We start from the raw sequence: 18,942 nt of genomic DNA, 5'->3' as shown, positions 1-18,942 counted from the left end.
CCTTAAATGTATAACTGAATATAACACAAAATTTCAAGCAGGAAAAACAACACACACTCATATCTCACACTTACAGAATTAAATATTAGAATTTTTCAAAAAATTAAATTATTCAATTTTGATTGAGATGCCAGTGTTCGTTATAGTTCAAATTTTCATTGATAACTTTACTTTGTTGCTTTAAATCCCTCTTTAAATAAAAAATAAATCACCTCTCTACCTAAACAATTAGGATGGAAGCAAGGCTCCATAGGGAAGTTGTAACTTCAGGTTGCCTTATGTCCTGAAATACTTTCATGACTTAAATCAAATGCATTCAGAACTAATAATTACTTACAGAAAGTAACATGTAAGTGGGACATACCATGTCACAAATACATTCTAAATATTCACGGTTTTATTTGCCCATTGCATTGGCTAGTCATTATCAGGGGGAGGAGGGGTATAAAAATTAACACCTTCATTCTTGGTGGTTTAGGTTTTTAAAACTCATATTTACTGAACTCCTTCCAAGTGGCAGGCACTGTACTTGCTAGGTGCAGTCACATATTTTTCATTTACAGAACCTTCCTCTTTTTATCCTCTAGGTTAAAGTAACTCCCAGAATATTACTTCTGATTTAGGACAATCAATTGTCATTTTTTTGACAGAGCCTATTTTTTTAATAACAAATATTTTGTTTAAAGCTGAAACAATTTCTGAAGTCATAAACAGTTCAAAAATAAGACTAAAAGAGAAGTAGGAAATTTTTTTTTGATTCTTTCTTACTTAGTAATTTATTTCACCAGAAGGTGAAATAAAGACATTTTCAGAAATTTAAAGGCTGAAAGGATTTATCACCAGAAAACCCACACTATAAGAAATGTTAAAGGAATACCTTCGGGCAGAGGCAACCAACATAGAGCTAGGTTCCAAGAGACCAAGACTGCAGTTGGTTTAGACAGACGATAACACTTTCTTCCCCATAATCATAACTCACCTAGACAACAATTCTGTCATATTTTCTTCATTCATTCCACCAAAGACTTTAAATTTCTTCAAATTGCAGACATGAGTTTTCTCATATTTTCCAAATGTGATATTCTGGACTATAGCAGGCCTTTCAAGCTTCAGAATCAAGTACTAAAAAATACAAACAAATGACATTATCCTCTGTTACAAAAATATACTTAAAATACTTCGAGAATTGAAACTTTTGACAGTTAACAAGAATATACAAGGTCCAGTCTGCCCATCCTGTGCTGGCAGGTTTTTTTTTGTTTTTGTTTGTTTGTTTTATGCTAAAGAATAGTAAGCAACAGCCTTGTATAGGCCACCACTTTTTACTCCAGTAGATTCTGGGAAAATATATCATCCTAAACACTGTAAAAAAAGGAAAAGGCTAGTGAGATAACTTCCAATCAAGGAACAATAAGCAATAAAAAATATAACCAGATTATGAATAACCAAATATAACAAGATATGAATGCAAAAGTAATAATTACACTTTTCCATGGACTACATTTCAAGAGCGAAATCAATGTTTGCTACCAGTGATTAACATTTTAGATCTAGCAGCTAAAGAATCAGCTCTGCTAACTTTACAAGTGAGAAAATGCAGACCTACTATTGATCTTGCTAATGTAGCTTAAGTTTTCCTATCACAAACTAGATAAAATAGGATTAGTTAGTCAGGGAACACATTTTACATTATACTGACTGTTTTCAATTATAAAAATTAAGGAGGAAACTACCACTGATTGAATAAATGGAAAGAAAACCTATTCAGAATAATGTTTTGTCTGAGTGGCTTCATGTGTTATGATAATGGGTAACACAGGTGATAAGAATGAAGCTGGTGGTCCAATCTCACACCATATACAAAAATTAAACCAAAACGGATAAAAGAACTAAATCTAAGAGCGAACTATAAAACTAACAAGAAAACATAGCAGTAAACCTTCATCAACTTGGACTTCGCAATGGATTCTTTGATATGATACCAAAAGCACAAGCAACAAAAGAAGAAATAGATAAACTGGACTTCATCAAAATTAAAAACTTTTGAGCTTTAAAGAACATAACAGAACTGTTAGACAACCTACAGAATGGGAGATAATATTTGCAAATAATGTATCTGATAATAGTCTAGTACAAAGAACTCTCACAACTCAACAACAAAAAGACAAATAACCCAATTAAAAAATGGGCAAAGGATCTGAATAGATATTTCTCAAAAGAAGACACATAAAAGGCTATCAAGAACATGGAAAGATGCTCAATATCATTAGTCATTAAGGAAATGCAAATCAAAACCACAATGAGATACCATTTCACACCCACTAGAATGGCTATAATTAAAGAAACAAAAACAAAACAAGTGTGGACAAGGATATGGAGAAATTGGAACCCTCATACATTCTGGTGGTGGAAAAGTGGGACAGTTCCTCATAAAGTTAAACACAGAATTACCATATAACCCATTAAGTATAGATGCCACCTCTCCCTCTGTCTCTTTCCTATTTGAAAAGTTACAGCTGCAACAAGCATTGTGCAATAATGAAAAGGTCAAGAGAACCTCAGAGGTAACAGCTATCTGTATGTAAGCCACTGAATATTCACCAGCAGCTGCCCACCTCCAATTTTCTTATTGGGGAATGCAGAGGGGGAGGGACAGAGAAGTTGGACAATAACAACAACAGCAAAAATCCACCTATTTGTTTCAGCCACTGTTGTAGGATTTTCTATTATTTGGAGCTAAAAGCATTCCTACTAAGTCACTGACCCAAGCTAATGCTTTAACCACTACCATTTACATTCTAACTAGCTATTTAAATTTCTTCATTATAAAAATTGCCACAGGAAAACTGAGATTGATATTCTCTAGTCATTAGTGCGGAGCCCTGGTGGCGCAGTAGTTAAGTGCTCAGCTGTGAACCAAAAGGTCTGCAGCTTGAATTCACCAGCTGCTCCTTGGAAAGCCTATGGGGCAGTTCCACTCTGTCCTATAGGGTCACTGTGAGTTGCAATTGACTCATTGGCAGCAGGTCTGGTTTGGTTGGTTAGTCATTAGTCCTCTTTATCATCATCAAACAAACAGGTGTGGTAATGTAATTTTTTTGTCATTCTAAGTTTCTTAAGAATACAGCTGTATAACAGAAGAGAACAGATTATACAGACAGATAAGGAAATAGTCCCATTTCATTAACTCAGAGTCCCTCATATCCCCTTTGTCCTTTTTCCTCTCACTCTTTGTTATTGTTGTTGTCAGATGTCTTCAAGTGATTCTGACTCATGGCAACCCCATGTGTGCACAGTAGAACTGCTCCAAGGTTTTCAAGGCTATGACCTTTTGGAAGCAGATTGCCAGGCCTGTCTTCCTAGGTGCCTCTGGACAGGTTCAAACTGCCAATCTTCTGGTCAAGCGCTTAACCATTTGTACCACCCAGGGACTCCTTCTCATTCTCTAGTTATCCTTTAAAGTTTAGGTTTAGATGTCAGCTTTCCCTGACAATTGGTTAGGTATACTGTTGTAACTAGTTAAAATGGGCCCTCATGCAATCTGTTGTACACCATCCACCACCCTATATACTACAGCCCTACATCTAATAAAAAGCATTCATTCATATACATATAATTTTATTAATAATCAAGTAGGATTTTTGTTATTAAAAAGTTACACCTGTTATTTTCCATTTTGTTTTTGTTTTCTATCATCACCATTCTAGTGGGGGTGAGGTGGTATCTCACTGTGGTTTTGATTTGCATCTCCCTAATGATTCCTGATGTACAGCATCTTTTCATGTGCTTGTTGGTCATTTGTATATCCTCTTTGGGGAAATATCTACTCAAGTCCTTTGACTATTTTTCAACTGGGTTGTTTGTTCGTTTTTTGTTGTTAAGCTGTACGAGTTCTCTATATAGTCTGAATATTAAACCCTTATCAGATACATGGTTTCCCAAAATTTTCTCCCAATTTGTAGGATGTCTCTTCATTTTGTTGATAAAGTCTTTTGATGAACAAAAGCTTTAAATTTGTGAGCTCCCATTTATCTATTTTGTCTTTTGCTGCTCCTGCTTTTGGTGTCAGACATATCTAAGAATTCATTATTAAAAACTAAGTCCCAAGGCATTATCCTATGTGTTCTTCTAAGACTTTTATGGTTTTCGTTCTCACTGTAGGTCTTTGATCCATTTTGAATTTGTTTCTGTACATGGTGTGAGGTCTGGATTCAGCTTCATTCTTTTGCATGTGGAAATCCAGTTTTTGAAGCACCAATTATTAAAGAAATTCTTCCTTCCCAACTGAATGGACTTAGCACCCTTGTTGAAAATCAACTGACCATAGATGTATGGGTTTATTTCTTGACTCAGTTCTACTCCATTGGTATACATGTCCATCATTATACCACTACCAGGCTGTTTTGATTATTGTAGCTTTATGTTTTGAAATCAGGAAGTTTGAGTCCTCCTACTTTATTCTTCTTTTTCAAGATTGCTTTGGCTAGTCAGGGCCCCCCTGCTGTTCCATACAAATTCAAGGACTGCCGTTTCCACTTCTGCGAAGAAGGTTGTTGAAATTTTGATGGGAATTGCATTGAACTTACAGATTGTTTTGGGTCATATCGACATCTTAACAATATTAAGCCTTCTAATTCATGAACACAAAATGTTTTTCCATTTATTTAGGTCTTCTTTAATTTCTTTTAGTAATGTTTTATAGTTTTCAGATGGTTCTTTTTTATAGTTTTCAGCTGGTTCTTTTTAATAGTTTTCAGTTCTCTGACAAAATTTTCAATATTAATTTTTATCTCCTTTTTTCCTTTAATATAGCAAGAACACACTTTAAAATCTGTATCTAAAACTCCATTATCACCCTGGACACTCTTTTAACTCAATACTGAAGTTACTCCTGAAGTTCACCCTTCAGCCAAAGATTAGACAGGCCTATAAAACAAACAATAACACACATAGTTCAACCACGTATATGAGACCAGCCCAAAAGCAAAGACAAGAAGACAGGAAGGGACAGGAAAACTTGACCAATGGAAATAAGGAAACTGAGGTCGAGAAGGGGAGAATGTCAGGAATGACAACCAATGTCACAAAACAATCTGTGTATTAATTGTTTAATGAGAAACTAACTTGCTCTATTAACTTTCACCTAAAGTACAATAAATAAATAAAACTCCATTATCTGGAAAACCTGCTATTTTTGGTAGACACCAAATACAAAAAAACTAAAAACTAGATGTCTAGGATATTAGCTTCCTCCAGAGAAGTATATCTACTTCAGGTAGACTGCTAGGGACACTAACAATTCTGGATTATTTTCATTCAATCTCATGGACTAAGATAATATCAAACTGGGCTGCAGTTCCTGGGGGGACCAGAATATTTCTGGTTTACCTGCAGCCCTCAGACACAGACCTTCAGGGTCCTAACCTTAAGTTGGAAAGTCTATTACCCACCACATCCCAGACTCTGGCTTCCAAATCTTTATCACCCTGGCCCCAAGAGGTTGTCAGAGGGGCTGTTCAGCTTCTCAATCTCTTAGCCCCTCTTTAGGTATCAACAGATATCCAGTAGAAAAATGGCCCCAAAAGTTGCTCCTCTCTGAGTTTCCACATTCTTCAGAATTTTGACTCCATCATTCTTTCCTACCTTCAAAAATAGTTTTTTGTTTCTATTTCATCCAGCTTTTCTATCTGTCCCTAGTGGGAGGAATGGTCAAATTAACTTTGGTTACTATATTTCTCATTTATAGAAGTTCTATTTGGTTCTTTTTAAACTCTGCTAGGTCACTTGTTATAAAAGTTTGCTATTCGTTGCAGATACATTTTATTTCTTTAAACATGGTAAGAATTGTTTTAATTCCAGTATCTTTTAGTTCTTTGAATTCCATTAGCTAAAATTTCTGCAGTTTCTACTATCTATTTTTTTTGGCTAAATCTTACTTATGGTGCTTCGTTTCCTGGTGTGCTTGGTTAGCTTTGATGAGGTACTGCTCATTTTCCTCGAAAAATTACATGTAGAGATTACCCGAGGCCTACAGGTTAAAGTAATTATCTCCAGAAAGGATCTGTATTTGCTTCTGATGGGAACCTTTAGGGCACCACTAGATCATGGTCTTGACACTATCTAAGTATACTATTTCAGTAGCATAACAATATTTTTATTGTTTATTTTTCCCTAAAAGACAGTCATTGAGTCACTGAGCAAAAGTTCGATCTACTCACATTTCCTTAAACATTTACAGAAGGACTTGCATGGAAGTATTGTAGAGGTCACAACCTCTGCTCAGATCAGAACAGTAACAGCATCCTAACCACTTCTTAGTTAACATTTTCCTCAAATGATATTAAGAAATTTACTTCTGCATTATTAGTAATTCATAAAAAATACAAATCAGATTTTAAATGTTCCTGTATGCCGAAGTAAAAAGTCTGTAGTTCATCAAATCCCACAATGCATTTGCCTATGAAATAAAAATTCTTCCAAATTTAAATTAAGGAAATAAAAATTTACCTCACAATCTCAAAGGCTGAATAAATTATTAATGGATTCCAGATAAACGATATCAAGAGATGACAGATAGACACTCATATTGATTAAGTGGCTATTTGAATATTTGCTTCTAAATGGCATCTAAGGGCTACATGTAATCTTACCTGGGGAGGATAGTTGCTCTCTGAAGACCATCTTGAAGATTGGTCATTTGGTTTATCCACTAAAATGTTTCTAAAATAAAGAAAAGGAAATTGTAGCAATGAATTTTAATAGTAAGAATAAGTGAGTACAAATAGGCAAAAAGAATAATCTATCATATGATTAAATTATCATTAAGTCACATGATGTTTAGAACCTGAACAGGAAGAGAAAATGAAACAGAACAAGCACCACAGAAAGTCTCTAGTATATGTAATATTTTAAAATATAATAAAGGCGACATTTCAAACAGTGAAGAAAACTCAAGAGTTTTCATAAAGCAACTTAAAAAAAAGGACGGAGTTCTACTTCACACTAACTGTCAAAATAAACTGTAGATGTGTTTACGGGTAAGAATGGTTGCACAACTCAAAGAATGTAATCAGTGTCAATGAATTGTATACGCAGAAACAGTTGAACTGGTGTATATTTTGCTGTATATATTCTCAACAACAATAACAAAATAAAATTAAAAAAAAAACAAACAAAAAACATAATGATACCAAGATCCTAGGAAATATGGATGGGCACTGACCACACCAGCATGGTAGATTGTTGTTGTTATATTCTACTTCTGTAAAAACAAACACGTAAGCCCTATGCTATAATAGGAAGAAAAAAAAAGAACATAACCAATGGCACTGAACAATATGTGTAGAAATGGTTAAATGGAAACATGTATTGCTGTGTACACTTTCACCAAAAAATATAATATTATCTGAAAAAAGAGTTAAAGGTAAAAACAAAATAATAAAATACCTAACAATAAATAAAATACTACATTATGTATTATATATTATACATTATATTATTACATTACATATAATTATGTTGTTATATTAATGTGATACATGTTTGTGTATGTTATACATGTTTATATACAATAGATTATATATGTGTATAATACACATATATAATCAATCTTCAGATCAAGAAGAACTTTTAAGCATAGCATCAAACCCACAACTCTGGCGAGAAAGGAGCTAATGTAAGTAACTTTGGAAGATGGTACTTAAAACTGTAAGGTTAAACAGACAAATAGAACTATACATAAAGGCTGTATTTTATTTGGTAAAGTTATCTTTCATAGGGATATGGGTTAATTCTGAAATACTTTACATGTATACTGGGGTTGAACAACTAAGTAAATGGATGATAGATGGTAGTAGCCAGGTTTCTCACTTTGGGAATGGGAAGTTACATATAAGCAAGGGAGTAAGGATAGAATGAACCCTGCGATACTGCAGTAGCGTCAGAAACATCAGAATGAACTTATGATAAACTTAATACAGATACAGATGGACAGATACAGAAATAATTATAGGTATACATATACATATAAAAGCCAGTGGCCATCAGGTCAATTCTGGCTCATGGTGACCTCATGAGTTTCAGAATATAACTGTGTTCCATAGGGTTTTCAATGGTTAAATTAGATACCTGCCATTCTAAAACGTATTTAAAATGCAATTAATAACTTAGAGCTGGTAAGAACTGAGAAGGGAGATGGGCTGAAGACCAAAGTGGTTTCCTATTTTCATCAGGGTTAATTTAATTTTAAAATATACATTTTCATTCCAACCAATACGGAATGAAAAACTGAAGGTAATAAAAATGAGTTAACATTTTAAGTCTCTTATCTATAGATTGGAGCCCCAGCAGCACAGTCGTTAAGAGCTCGGCTGCTAACCAAAAGGTCAGCAGTTCAAATCCACCTTAGAAACCCTATGGGGCAGTTCCACTCTGTCTTATGGGGTTGCTACAAGTCAGAATCGACTGAAGGCAACAGGTTTTTGTTTGGTTTATATGTAGACACAATACATTTAAAAATATGCAAAAAATGAGACTTGGAACTTGGAAAAAGTTAACATTGCATTACATTTTCCAGTTGCCCATATATGTTTGACTATAAATCTTTATAATCCTAATAGAAGAATTTAATTACTCATAGTCTTTCCTTCGTAGTCTATATACAAAAACCAAGTCAAACCCATTGCCGTCGAGTCAATTCCGACTCATAGCAACCCTATAGGACAGAGTAGAATGGCCCCACCAGGTTTCCAAGGAGCAGCTGCTGGATTCAAACTGCCCACCTTTCAGTTAGCAGCCATAGCTCTCAAACCACTGTGCCACCAGGGCTCCCTGTACCTACATATACTACCGATTAAAGGTCTGGGACAAAGTACTAAAATTTATCATGGAAAGATAATTTACCGGACATTTAAGTCAGCAAATAAACAAGCCTTCTTGATTAAATATGCTCAAACCCTAAATCTGCTTAGCAATACTTTTCAAATCACTGTTCTTCATATTTTTAAAAACATAAATGCCAGCACCTAGCCAAAAGAGAGACCATTTCACATTTTGTCTGTTAATGGCTGCTCAGGATATTTATCATATCAGTAAATCCAGTCAATTTTAAATTTAGAGTTCTGCATACTCAAAAGCCACCTCTTTATTTCTGATGTAAAGAAAAGTGAGTGTAGCAGAGTATTTAAAAGGTGTAGTAAGATTCAATTCTGGAATGTTTTTCTTTTGATAGTTCAAAAACGTCTTCCTAAAACCTGTGCCCTTTTGCTGAAAGATGTGGTAAAGTGGATTAGAAGAAATCACCTTCAACGAGGAATCATAAAACCTTAGAGTTTGGCCACTAATTGGTTGGATAATCTTAAACACATCACATAATCTCTCAGGCCCTTAATTTCCTTTATCTGTATGATAATGAAACATGCAAAGACCGGGAGATAGAAAACCAAAAGGGAAGAACATGCTCAGCATTTCTCAAGCTGCAAGAACTAAAGAAAAACTTCAAGCCTCGAGTTGCAATACTGAAGGATTCTATGGAGAATAAACTAAGCAACACAGGAAGCATCAAAAGAAGATGGAAGGAAGACACGGCTTCAAAGTACCAAAAAGAATTGGTTGATATTCAACCATTTCAAGAGGCAGCATATGATCAAGAACTGATGGTAGTGAAGAAAGAGATCCAAGCTGCACTGAAAGCAATGGCGAAAAACAAGGCTCCAGGAATTGATGGAATATCAGTTGAGATGTTTCAACAAATGCAGCGCTGGAAGTGCTCACTGTATATGCCAAGAAATCTGTTAGACAGCTACCTGGCCAACCAACTGGAAAAGATCCATATTTGCACTCATTCCAAAGAAGGGTGATCCAACTGAATGCAGAAATTATTGAACAATATCATTAATATCACACACAAGTAAAATTTTGCTGAAGACCATTCAAAAGCAGCTGCAGCAGTGTATCAACAGGGAAATGTCAGAAATTGAAGCCAGATTCAGAAGAGGACGTGGAACAAGGGATATCACTGCTGATGTCAGATGGATCCTGGCTGAAAGCAAATACCAGAAAGATGTTTACCTGTGTTTTATTGACTATGCAAAGGCATTTGACTGTATAGATGATAGCAAATTATGGATAACATTACAAAGAATGGGAATCCCAGAATACTTAATTGTGCTCATGAGGAACCTGTATATAGATCAAGAAGTAGTAGATCAAACAGAACAAGGGGATACCGTGTGGTTTAAAGTCAGGAAAGGTGTGCGTCAGGGTTGTATCCTTTCACCATACTTATTCAATCTGTATGCTGAGCAAATAATTTGAGAAACTGGACTATATGAAGAAGAACGCAGCATCAAGACTGGAGGAAGACTCATTAATAACCTGCATTATGCAGATGACACAACCTCGCTTGCCGAAAGTGAAGAGGACTTGAAGCACTTACAGATAAAGATCAAAGACCACAGCCTTCAGTATGGATTACACCTCAACATAAGGAAAACAAAAATCCTCACAAGTGGACCAAAAAGCAACATCATGATAAACAGAGAAAATACTGAAATTGTCAAGGATTTCATTTTACTTGGATCCACAATCAATGCCTATGGAAGTAGCAGTCAGGAAATCAAACAACACATTGCATTGGGCAAATCTGCTGCAAAAGATCTCTTTAAAGTGCTAAAAAGCAAAGGTGTCACTTTAAGGACTAAGGTGTGCCTGACTCAAGCCATGGTATTTTCAGTGGCCTCCTAGGTATGCCAAAGCCAGACAATGAATAAGAAGATGGGAGAATTGATGCCTTTGAACTATGGTGCTGGAGAAGAATACTGAATATACCATGGACTGCCAGAAGAACGAACAAATCTGTCTTGGAAGAAGTACAGCCAGAATGCTCATTAGAAGTGAGGATGACGAGACTTTGTCTAATCTACTTTGGACATGTTATCAGGAGGGACCAGTCCCTGGAGAAGGACATCATGATTGGCAGAACAGAGGGTCGGCGAAAAAGAGGAAGACCCTGAGTGAGATGGATTGACATAGTGGCTGCAACAACGGGCTCAAGTATAACTATGACTGTAAGGATGGCGCAGGACCAGGCAGTGTTTCGTTCTGTTGCACACAGGGTCTCTATGAGTCAGAAGCAACTCAACGGCACCTAATACACGTAGTGTTAAGTGAAACATTGAATTCCTTGGTCTCAAGTTTCTTCCAGCTCTAATCAGGGAAGTTGCATTGTACAATTCTAGGAAACACCATTTACGAGGCCATGCTAACATTATACAGTTCTATGAAAAGCCCTAACATCCTCCATTCAAGGTGTCATGTATAATCCTCCTCTTACTCAGCAGCCAACAGTAACACGCAATCAATTATAACAGAGCTACCATTATGTGTGAACGCACGGCTAGGGTAACAACGTATCAGTACAAGAATCAGTATCTGTCATTAAGGAGGTTATAATTTATTTTTAATAGATAATAAATGTGCATATAGCATAAAATTCAGGAGACATAAAAATGTATAAGATAAAAACTATAATTCAAAATACAAAACAGTATCAACTCTTAAATCAATTTTAGTACCTACAGCCATAGAGAGTTAAAGAATATACTATAAAAATCATAGATTTTTAAAAAATCACACTTATTGCTAGAGGTTTAGACTCCTAAACACAGGAGGATAACAGTCGGGGTGGCCAGCGGGGGCGGCGCGGGGCACCCTAGCATAAGGTGGAGCTATTTTTTCAACAAAATCTTTACTGAGTGCCTATTATATACCAGATATTGTGCAAGCGAGTTCTTTGGGGCAGTTAGGAAAAAAATCTCTCTGAAAAAATGCTAATTAACCTGGATAGAAGGCAGCACTTACATAAAAATAAGGGAAAAGTAAATTGTTCACAAAGGAACCAACAAGTTCAAAATCCTAGCAAGAGGAAAATACCAGAACTGGGTGAAGTGGGACATGTGCTCACAGGCTCCAAGACGTAAGTAAATGCAAAGAAGGCTGGAAATCTTTAAGAAGGCCAGAGAACATTTAAAAAGTGCTGCCTCTGGACTCTTAAGAGTATTTCAGAACTATCCTACAAATATTCTCTTTCTTTTGGAATGACAGAGATCCACCCAGAAGAGAAACTGCAGGGGACAGAAAACAAACTAAGCAAAGGGAAGATTGTTGCTGCTGTTGTTGTTAGGTGCCATCTAGTCGGTTCCGACTCACAGCATCCCTATGTACGACAGAATGAAACAATGCCCGGTCCTGTGCCATCCTCACAGTTGTTGTTATGCTTGAGCCCGTTGTGGCAGTAACTGTGTCAATACATCTCACTGAGGCTCCTCTTCTTTTTCGCTGACACTCTACCAAGCATAATGGCCTTACTCAGGGACGGATCCCTCCTGATAACAGGTCCAAAGTAGGTGAGATGAAGTCTCGCCACTCTTGCTTCTAATGAGCATTCTGGGTGTACTTCTTCCAAATTAGATTTGTTTGTTCTTCTGGTAGTTGATGGTATATTCAATTATTCTTCACCAATACCATAATCCAAAGGCATCAATTCTTCTTCCCTCTTCCTTATTCACTGTCCACCTTTTGCACGCATATGAGGCGACTGAAAACACCATGGCTTGGGTCAGGCGCACCTTAGTCTTCAAGGAGACACCTTTGCTTTTTAACATTTTAAAGAGGTCTTTTGCAGCAGATTTGCCCAATGCAATGTGTCATTTGATTTCCTGACTGCTGCTTCCATGGGCACTGATAGTGGATCCAAGTAAAATGAAATCCTTGACAACTTCAATCTTTTCTCCATTTATCATGATATTGTTTATTGGTCCAGTTGTGAGAATTGCTTTTTTCTTTATGTTGAGGTGTAATCTATACTGAAGGTTGTAGTCTTTGATTTTCATCAGTAAGTGCTTCAAGTCCTCTTCATCTTCAGCAAGCAAGGTTGTGTCATACGCATAACGCAGGTTGTTAATGAATCTTCCTCCAATCCTGATGCCACGTTTTTCTTCATATAGTCCAGCTTCTCAGATTACTTGTTCAGCATACAGACTGAATAAGTATGGTGAAAGGGTACAACCCTGATACACACCTTTCCTGACGTTAAACCATGCAGTATCCTCTTGTTCTGTTCAAATGACTGCCTCTTGATCTAAGAACAAGTTCCTCATGAACACAATTAAGTGTTCTGGAATTCCCACTCTTCTCAATGTGATCCATAATTCATTATGATCTACACAGTCGAATGCCTTTGCATAGTCAATAAAACACAGGTAAACATCTTTCTGGTATCTCTCCACTTTCAGTCAGGATCCATCTCACATCAGCAATGATACTCCTTGTTCCAAGTCCTCTGCTGAATCTGGCTTGAATTTCTGGCAGTTCTCTATCGATATACTGCTGCAGCCACTTTTGAACGGTCTTGAGCAAAATTTTACTTGCATGTGATATTAATGATACTGTGCAATAATTTCCGCATTTGGTTGGATCACTTTTCTTTGGAATAGGCATAATATGGATCTTTTCCAGCTGGTTGGCCAGTTAGCTGTCTTCTAAATTTCTTCGCATAGATGAGTGAGCACTTCCAGCACTTCATCCGTTTGCTGAAACATCTCAATTGGTATTCCATTAATTCCTGGAGTCTTGTTTTTCGCCAATGCCTTCTGTGCAGCTTGGACTTCTTCCTTCAGTACCATCAGTTCCTGATCACGTTACCTCCTGAAATGTTTGAACACCGACCAATTCCTTTTGATATAGTGACTCTGTATATTCCTTCCATCTTCTTTTGATGCTTCCTGCATCATTTAATATTTTCCTGTAGAATCCCCCCACGTGTCTGTCAGTGTGTGTGTGTGCTACTGTGATGCTGGAAGCTATGCCACTGGTATTCAAATATCAGCAGGGCCACCCATGGCGAACAGGTTTTAGCTGAAGTTCCAGACTAAGACAGACTAAGAAGCACCTGGCAGTCTACTTCTGAAAAGAATCAGCTAGTGAAAACCTTATGAATAGCAGCGGAACACTGTCTGATACAGTGCCAGAAGATGAGCCCCTCACATTGGAGGGCACTCAAAATATGACTGGGGGAGAGCTGCCTCCTCAAGGTAGAGTTGACTTTAATGATGTGGTTGGAGTCAAGCTTTCGGGACCATCATTTGCTGACGTGGCAAGACTCAAAATGGGAAGAAACAGCTGCAAACATCCATTAATAATTGGAATGTGGAATGTACAAAGTATGAATCTAGGAAAACTGGAAATCATCAAAAATTAAATGGAACACATAAATAAAATATCTTAGGCATTAGTGAGCTGAAATAGACTGGTATTGGCCATTTTGAATCGGACAATCATATGGTCTACGATGCTGGGAATGACAACCTGAAGAGGAATAGTGTTGCATTCATCATCAAAAAGAACATTTCAAGATCTATCCTTACGTACAACACTGTCAGTGATAGTATAATATCCAAATGCCTACAAGGAAGATCAGTTAATATAACTATTATTCAAGTTTACACACCAACCACTAAGGCCAAAGATGAAGAAATTGAAGATTTTTACCAACTTCTGCAGTCTGAAATTGATTGAACATGCAACCAGGATGCACTGATAATAACTGGTGACTGGAACACCAAAGTTGGAAACAAAGAAGAAGGATCAATAGTTGGAAAATATGGTCTTGGTGATAGAAACGATGCTGGAGAGTGCATGACACAATTCTGCAAGACCAACAACCTCTTCGTTGCAAATACCTTTTTTCACCAACATGAAACAGCGACTATACACGTGGAACTCGCCAGATGGAATACACAGGAATCAAACTGACTACACCTGTGGAAAGAGATGATGGAAAAGCTCAATATCATCAGTCAGAAGAAGACCAGGGGCGACTGCAGAACAGATTATCAATTGCTCATATGCAAGTTCAAGCTGAAGCTGAAGAAAATTAGAACAAGCCCACAAGAGCCAAAATACAACCTTGAGTATATCCCACCTGAATTCAGAGAGCATCTCAAGAATAGATTTGATGCGCTGAACACTAATGACCAAAGACCAGAGGAGTTGTGGAATGACATCAAGGACATCACACATGAAGAAAGCAAAAGGTCATTAAAAAGAAAGGAAAGACCAAAATGGATGTCAGAAGAGACTCTGAAACTTGCTCTTGAACGTTGAGTAGCTAAAGCAAATGGAAAAAATGATAAAGTAAAAGAGCTGAACAGAAGATTTCAAAGGGCAGCTCCAGAAGACAAAGTATTATAATGACATGTGCAAAGACCTGGAGTTAGAAAACCAAAAGGCAAGGAAGGAGAGATTAGATTCATATACTATCATATCCATATACTAAGAGGTCCAGAAGACAGAGACCTTAAAAAAAAACCGTAACAAAAAAATACATGTTAACAGTTCCTCTTTTGCTCTGACCAGGATCACAACAGAGGGTTTGGACAGAGCTGGAGAAGGATGTAGAACAAAATTCTAACTCACAAAAAAAAAGACCAGCTTTACTGGCCTAAAGGAAACTGAAGAAAACGCGAGAGTATGGCCCCCAGACACACTTTTAGCTCAGTGGTGAAGTCACTTCCAAGGTTTACCATTCAGCTGGGGAATGGACAGCCCCATAAAACCAAATGGGACAGGACTAGAAGGCAGAAGGGGACAGGAAAGCTGGTGATAGGCAACCCAAGGTTGAGTAAGGATAATGTTGATGTGTTGTGAGGTTGTTAACATTGTCATAGGGCAACGTGTGTACTAACTGTTTAATCAGAAACTATTTTGTTCTGTAAACCTTCATCTAAAGTGAGAATAGCAGCATAATTGGAAGAGTGTAGTCGATGTCACTGAACTGAGCATGTAGAAATTTTTGAAATGGTGCATCTTTGGCTATGTATATTTTCACCAAAAAAAAAAAAAGTTGAGAAGGGAGAGGGTTGACATGTCGTGGGGTTGTTAACCAATGTCATAAAACAATATGTTTCATGAGAAACTATTTGTTCTGTAAACCTTCACTTGAAGTACAATAAAAAAAAAAAAATTAAAAAAAGTTTCCTCTTTAAAAAACAGAGGATCTCAAAAAAAAAAAAAAAAAAAAAAGGCAAAAAGTTTCACTGCATTTCAAAAGTATACATTTAAAAAATACTTCACAGAGGAGAGAAGCCTTGAGCCACAAAGCTCAAAAACTGCACTGATCCATTCCTGCCCCCTACAGAATTTCTCCCTTCTAAAACTACAGTTTTACAGCAAAATCAAAGTCAAACATGCCCATTATCACAACTATTAACCTTATAATGAAATTATTAGCCAAGCAAGTTAAAAACAGAAAGCAGGGAGACTTCTGAACTCAGCTCCAGCATGTAGAGACTGGAAGTCTTCACTCCTATCCTGACAAAAACAAAGCTGAGCAAACTGGAAAACAATCACTTTTCTTAGATTCATCAGAGAGCTGAGGTGACAGGGCAAACTGCCACCCCAAAATCTGGAGAAACAAGCAAATACAGAGACTCACCACTGAGATCAGTTTACCTAAAGCAGAAGCCACTGAGGCCAGTGAACAATGGTAATTTTGATGAATTGCTGAAGGCTGAGTGTAGGCTAGCTTGACAGTTAAAAACTCCTGGTGTTCTTAGTCTTTTCTGAGTCTTACCATTAGGAGACTCACCAGGTTCTCAAGGTGAAGATCAGAGAAAAACCCCCTCTTGTTTCAGGCAGGAAGAGGGAAAAAATAAACATTTTCAAATACCCCCAGAGTATTCTCCAAAACAAAGGGCTCCCCTTTAAAGGAAACTACTTTACCAAAGTCTTATCTTACTGGAAGGTCCCTAGGTGGTGCAAAGGGTTTGCGCTTGACTACTAACTGGAAGGTTGGCAGTTCAAACTCACCCAGTGGCTCCGTGGAAGAAAGGCCTGACAATCTCCTTCCATAAAGACTACAGCCAAGAAAACCCTATGGAGCAGTTCCACTCAGCAACATATAGGGTCATCATGAATCAGAAGTGACTCGACAGCAGCAGGTATGGTTTTGGTTTTATCTTACTGAGGAAGGGCAATTAGCCAACTCTAGTCCTTTATCACAGGGGAAAAACAAATGAGAAAAGGAGGAAAAAAAAAAAACAAAAAACCACTTCTGAAGATCACGGTCCAGAGACTCAGGGCTACTACAAACTAAGATTTAAACATAAGGTTAGAGAACACTTCCACTCCCTCATACCTTACCCCTACAAAAGGGCTCCAATAAAGTAACAGTCGATTGCAATGAGAGAACTACAATACACAGATTCTGTTTAAGAAGGAGTTCTAAGGGAAATTCAAAGACAACAAGGAAGAGAAAAACAAGGACATTAGGGGAAATTGAAGCCTTTGACATCTACAACTACAACAAACATTAAACGCAGCCTCACACTAAAGGCCTATTACCTGATACACCATGTCTGGCTTTCAACAAAAAATCATAAGGCAGGCTAAAACTCAAAGGGAAAAAAAAATATGAAAAGACAAAGCATCACAACCAGATTCAGATATGATACAGATTTTAGAATTATCACATGCCCACTGCCGCCGAGTCAATTCTGACTCATAACGACCCTACAGGACAGAGTAGAACTGCCCCACAGGGTTCCCAAGACTGTAATCTTTACAGAAGCAGGCTGCCAGATCTTTTTCTCACGGAGCGGATTGAACCGCTGACCTTTCACTTAGCAGCTGAGCACTTACCCACTGCATCATCAGGGCTCTTTGAATTATCACATAGGGAATTTAAAATAACTATGATAAATAAAATAAATACACTAAAGGCTCTAGTGGAAAAAAAAGGCAACAGCAAGAACAGATGAGTAACGTAAGCAGAGAGATAAAAACTAAGAAAGAATCAAAAGGAAAGCTAGCAATCAAAAACACTGTAACAGCATTGAAGAATGCCTATGGGCTCAACAGTAGACTGGACATAGTCAAGAAAGAATTAGTTAGACTTAAGATATGCCAATAGAAACTTCCCAAACTGAAATGCAAAGAGAAAAAAAAAAGAGGAAGAAAATACCCAAAAACCATGAAAAAATTGTAAAAGGTATATTAAAAACATCCATTGCCATCAAGTTGATTCTGACTCATAGCAAGCCTATAGGACAGAGTAGAACTGCCCCATACAGTTTCCAAAGAGTGGCTAGTGGATTCGAACAGCCGACCTTTTGGTTAGTAGTCGAGCTCTTAACCACTGTGCCACCAGGGCTCCATAAAAGGTATAACATACACATAATGAGAATACTAGAATGAGAAAAGAGCAGAGGAAATATCCGAATTAACAAGGGCTAAGAATTTTCTAAAATTAATGAGAAACACCAAACCACATAACCAGGAAGCTCAAAAAAACATCAAGCAGAATAAACAGCAAAAAAGCTACACCTAGGCATATTAAATTCAAACTGCAGAAAATCATAGACGAAGAAAAAAATTTGAAAGAAGTCAGAGGGGGAAAACACCTAACCTTTAAAGGAATGAGGATACGAACTACACTGAACTTCTTGTCAGATCCATACAAGCAAGAGTGGAGTGAAAAAGTACAGAAAGGAAAAAAAAAAAAATTCAACTTAAAATTCTGAATCCAGTGAAATTATCCTTCAAAAGTTAAGGAGAAACACTTTCTCAAACAAAAACTGAGGGAATTTCTCACCGGTGAATCTTGCAAGAAATGTTAAAAGTTTTTCAAAGAGAAAGAAAATTATACAGGTCAGAAATATGAATCTATATAAGGAGTGTCAGAGAAATACAAATGAAGGTAAAAAATTACCTCAGTTAAGGTCTGCCCAAACTCCTGACCCTCAGAAACTGCGATGGTGTGTATGTTTTAAGTCGCTAAGTTTGTGATAATTAGTTATGGAGCATAGACAACTAACACAATGTTCTCTTCTTGATGTATACTGAAGTATTTAGAAATGAAATAACATAACTGCTATTTCCTTTAAA

The 18,942-nt window shown here is 37.0% G+C and overlaps 1 protein-coding gene across 7 annotated transcripts in view; it reads right to left on the bottom strand.

Annotated features, from left to right (window-relative positions):
* MKLN1 (muskelin 1) overlaps nucleotides 1–18,942 on the bottom strand; it is a 343,250-nt gene that overhangs the window by 110,836 nt on the left and 213,472 nt on the right. For all 7 annotated transcript variants that reach the window (XM_004382685.1, XM_023737113.1, XM_004382684.2 and 4 more), the window contains 2 exons: nucleotides 6,651–6,720; nucleotides 980–1,122 (listed from right to left, as the gene is read on the bottom strand). In XM_004382685.1, coding sequence (XP_004382742.1) covers nucleotides 980–1,122; nucleotides 6,651–6,720 — 213 coding nt within the window. The remainder of the gene's footprint in view (nucleotides 1–979; nucleotides 1,123–6,650; nucleotides 6,721–18,942) is intronic.

The sequence above is a fragment of the Trichechus manatus genome, unplaced genomic scaffold, assembly GCF_000243295.1.
Source record: "Trichechus manatus latirostris isolate Lorelei unplaced genomic scaffold, TriManLat1.0 scaffold00097, whole genome shotgun sequence".
NCBI lineage: Eukaryota > Metazoa > Chordata > Mammalia > Sirenia > Trichechidae > Trichechus > Trichechus manatus.
This window is presented reverse-complemented; position numbering and strand designations above follow the sequence as displayed.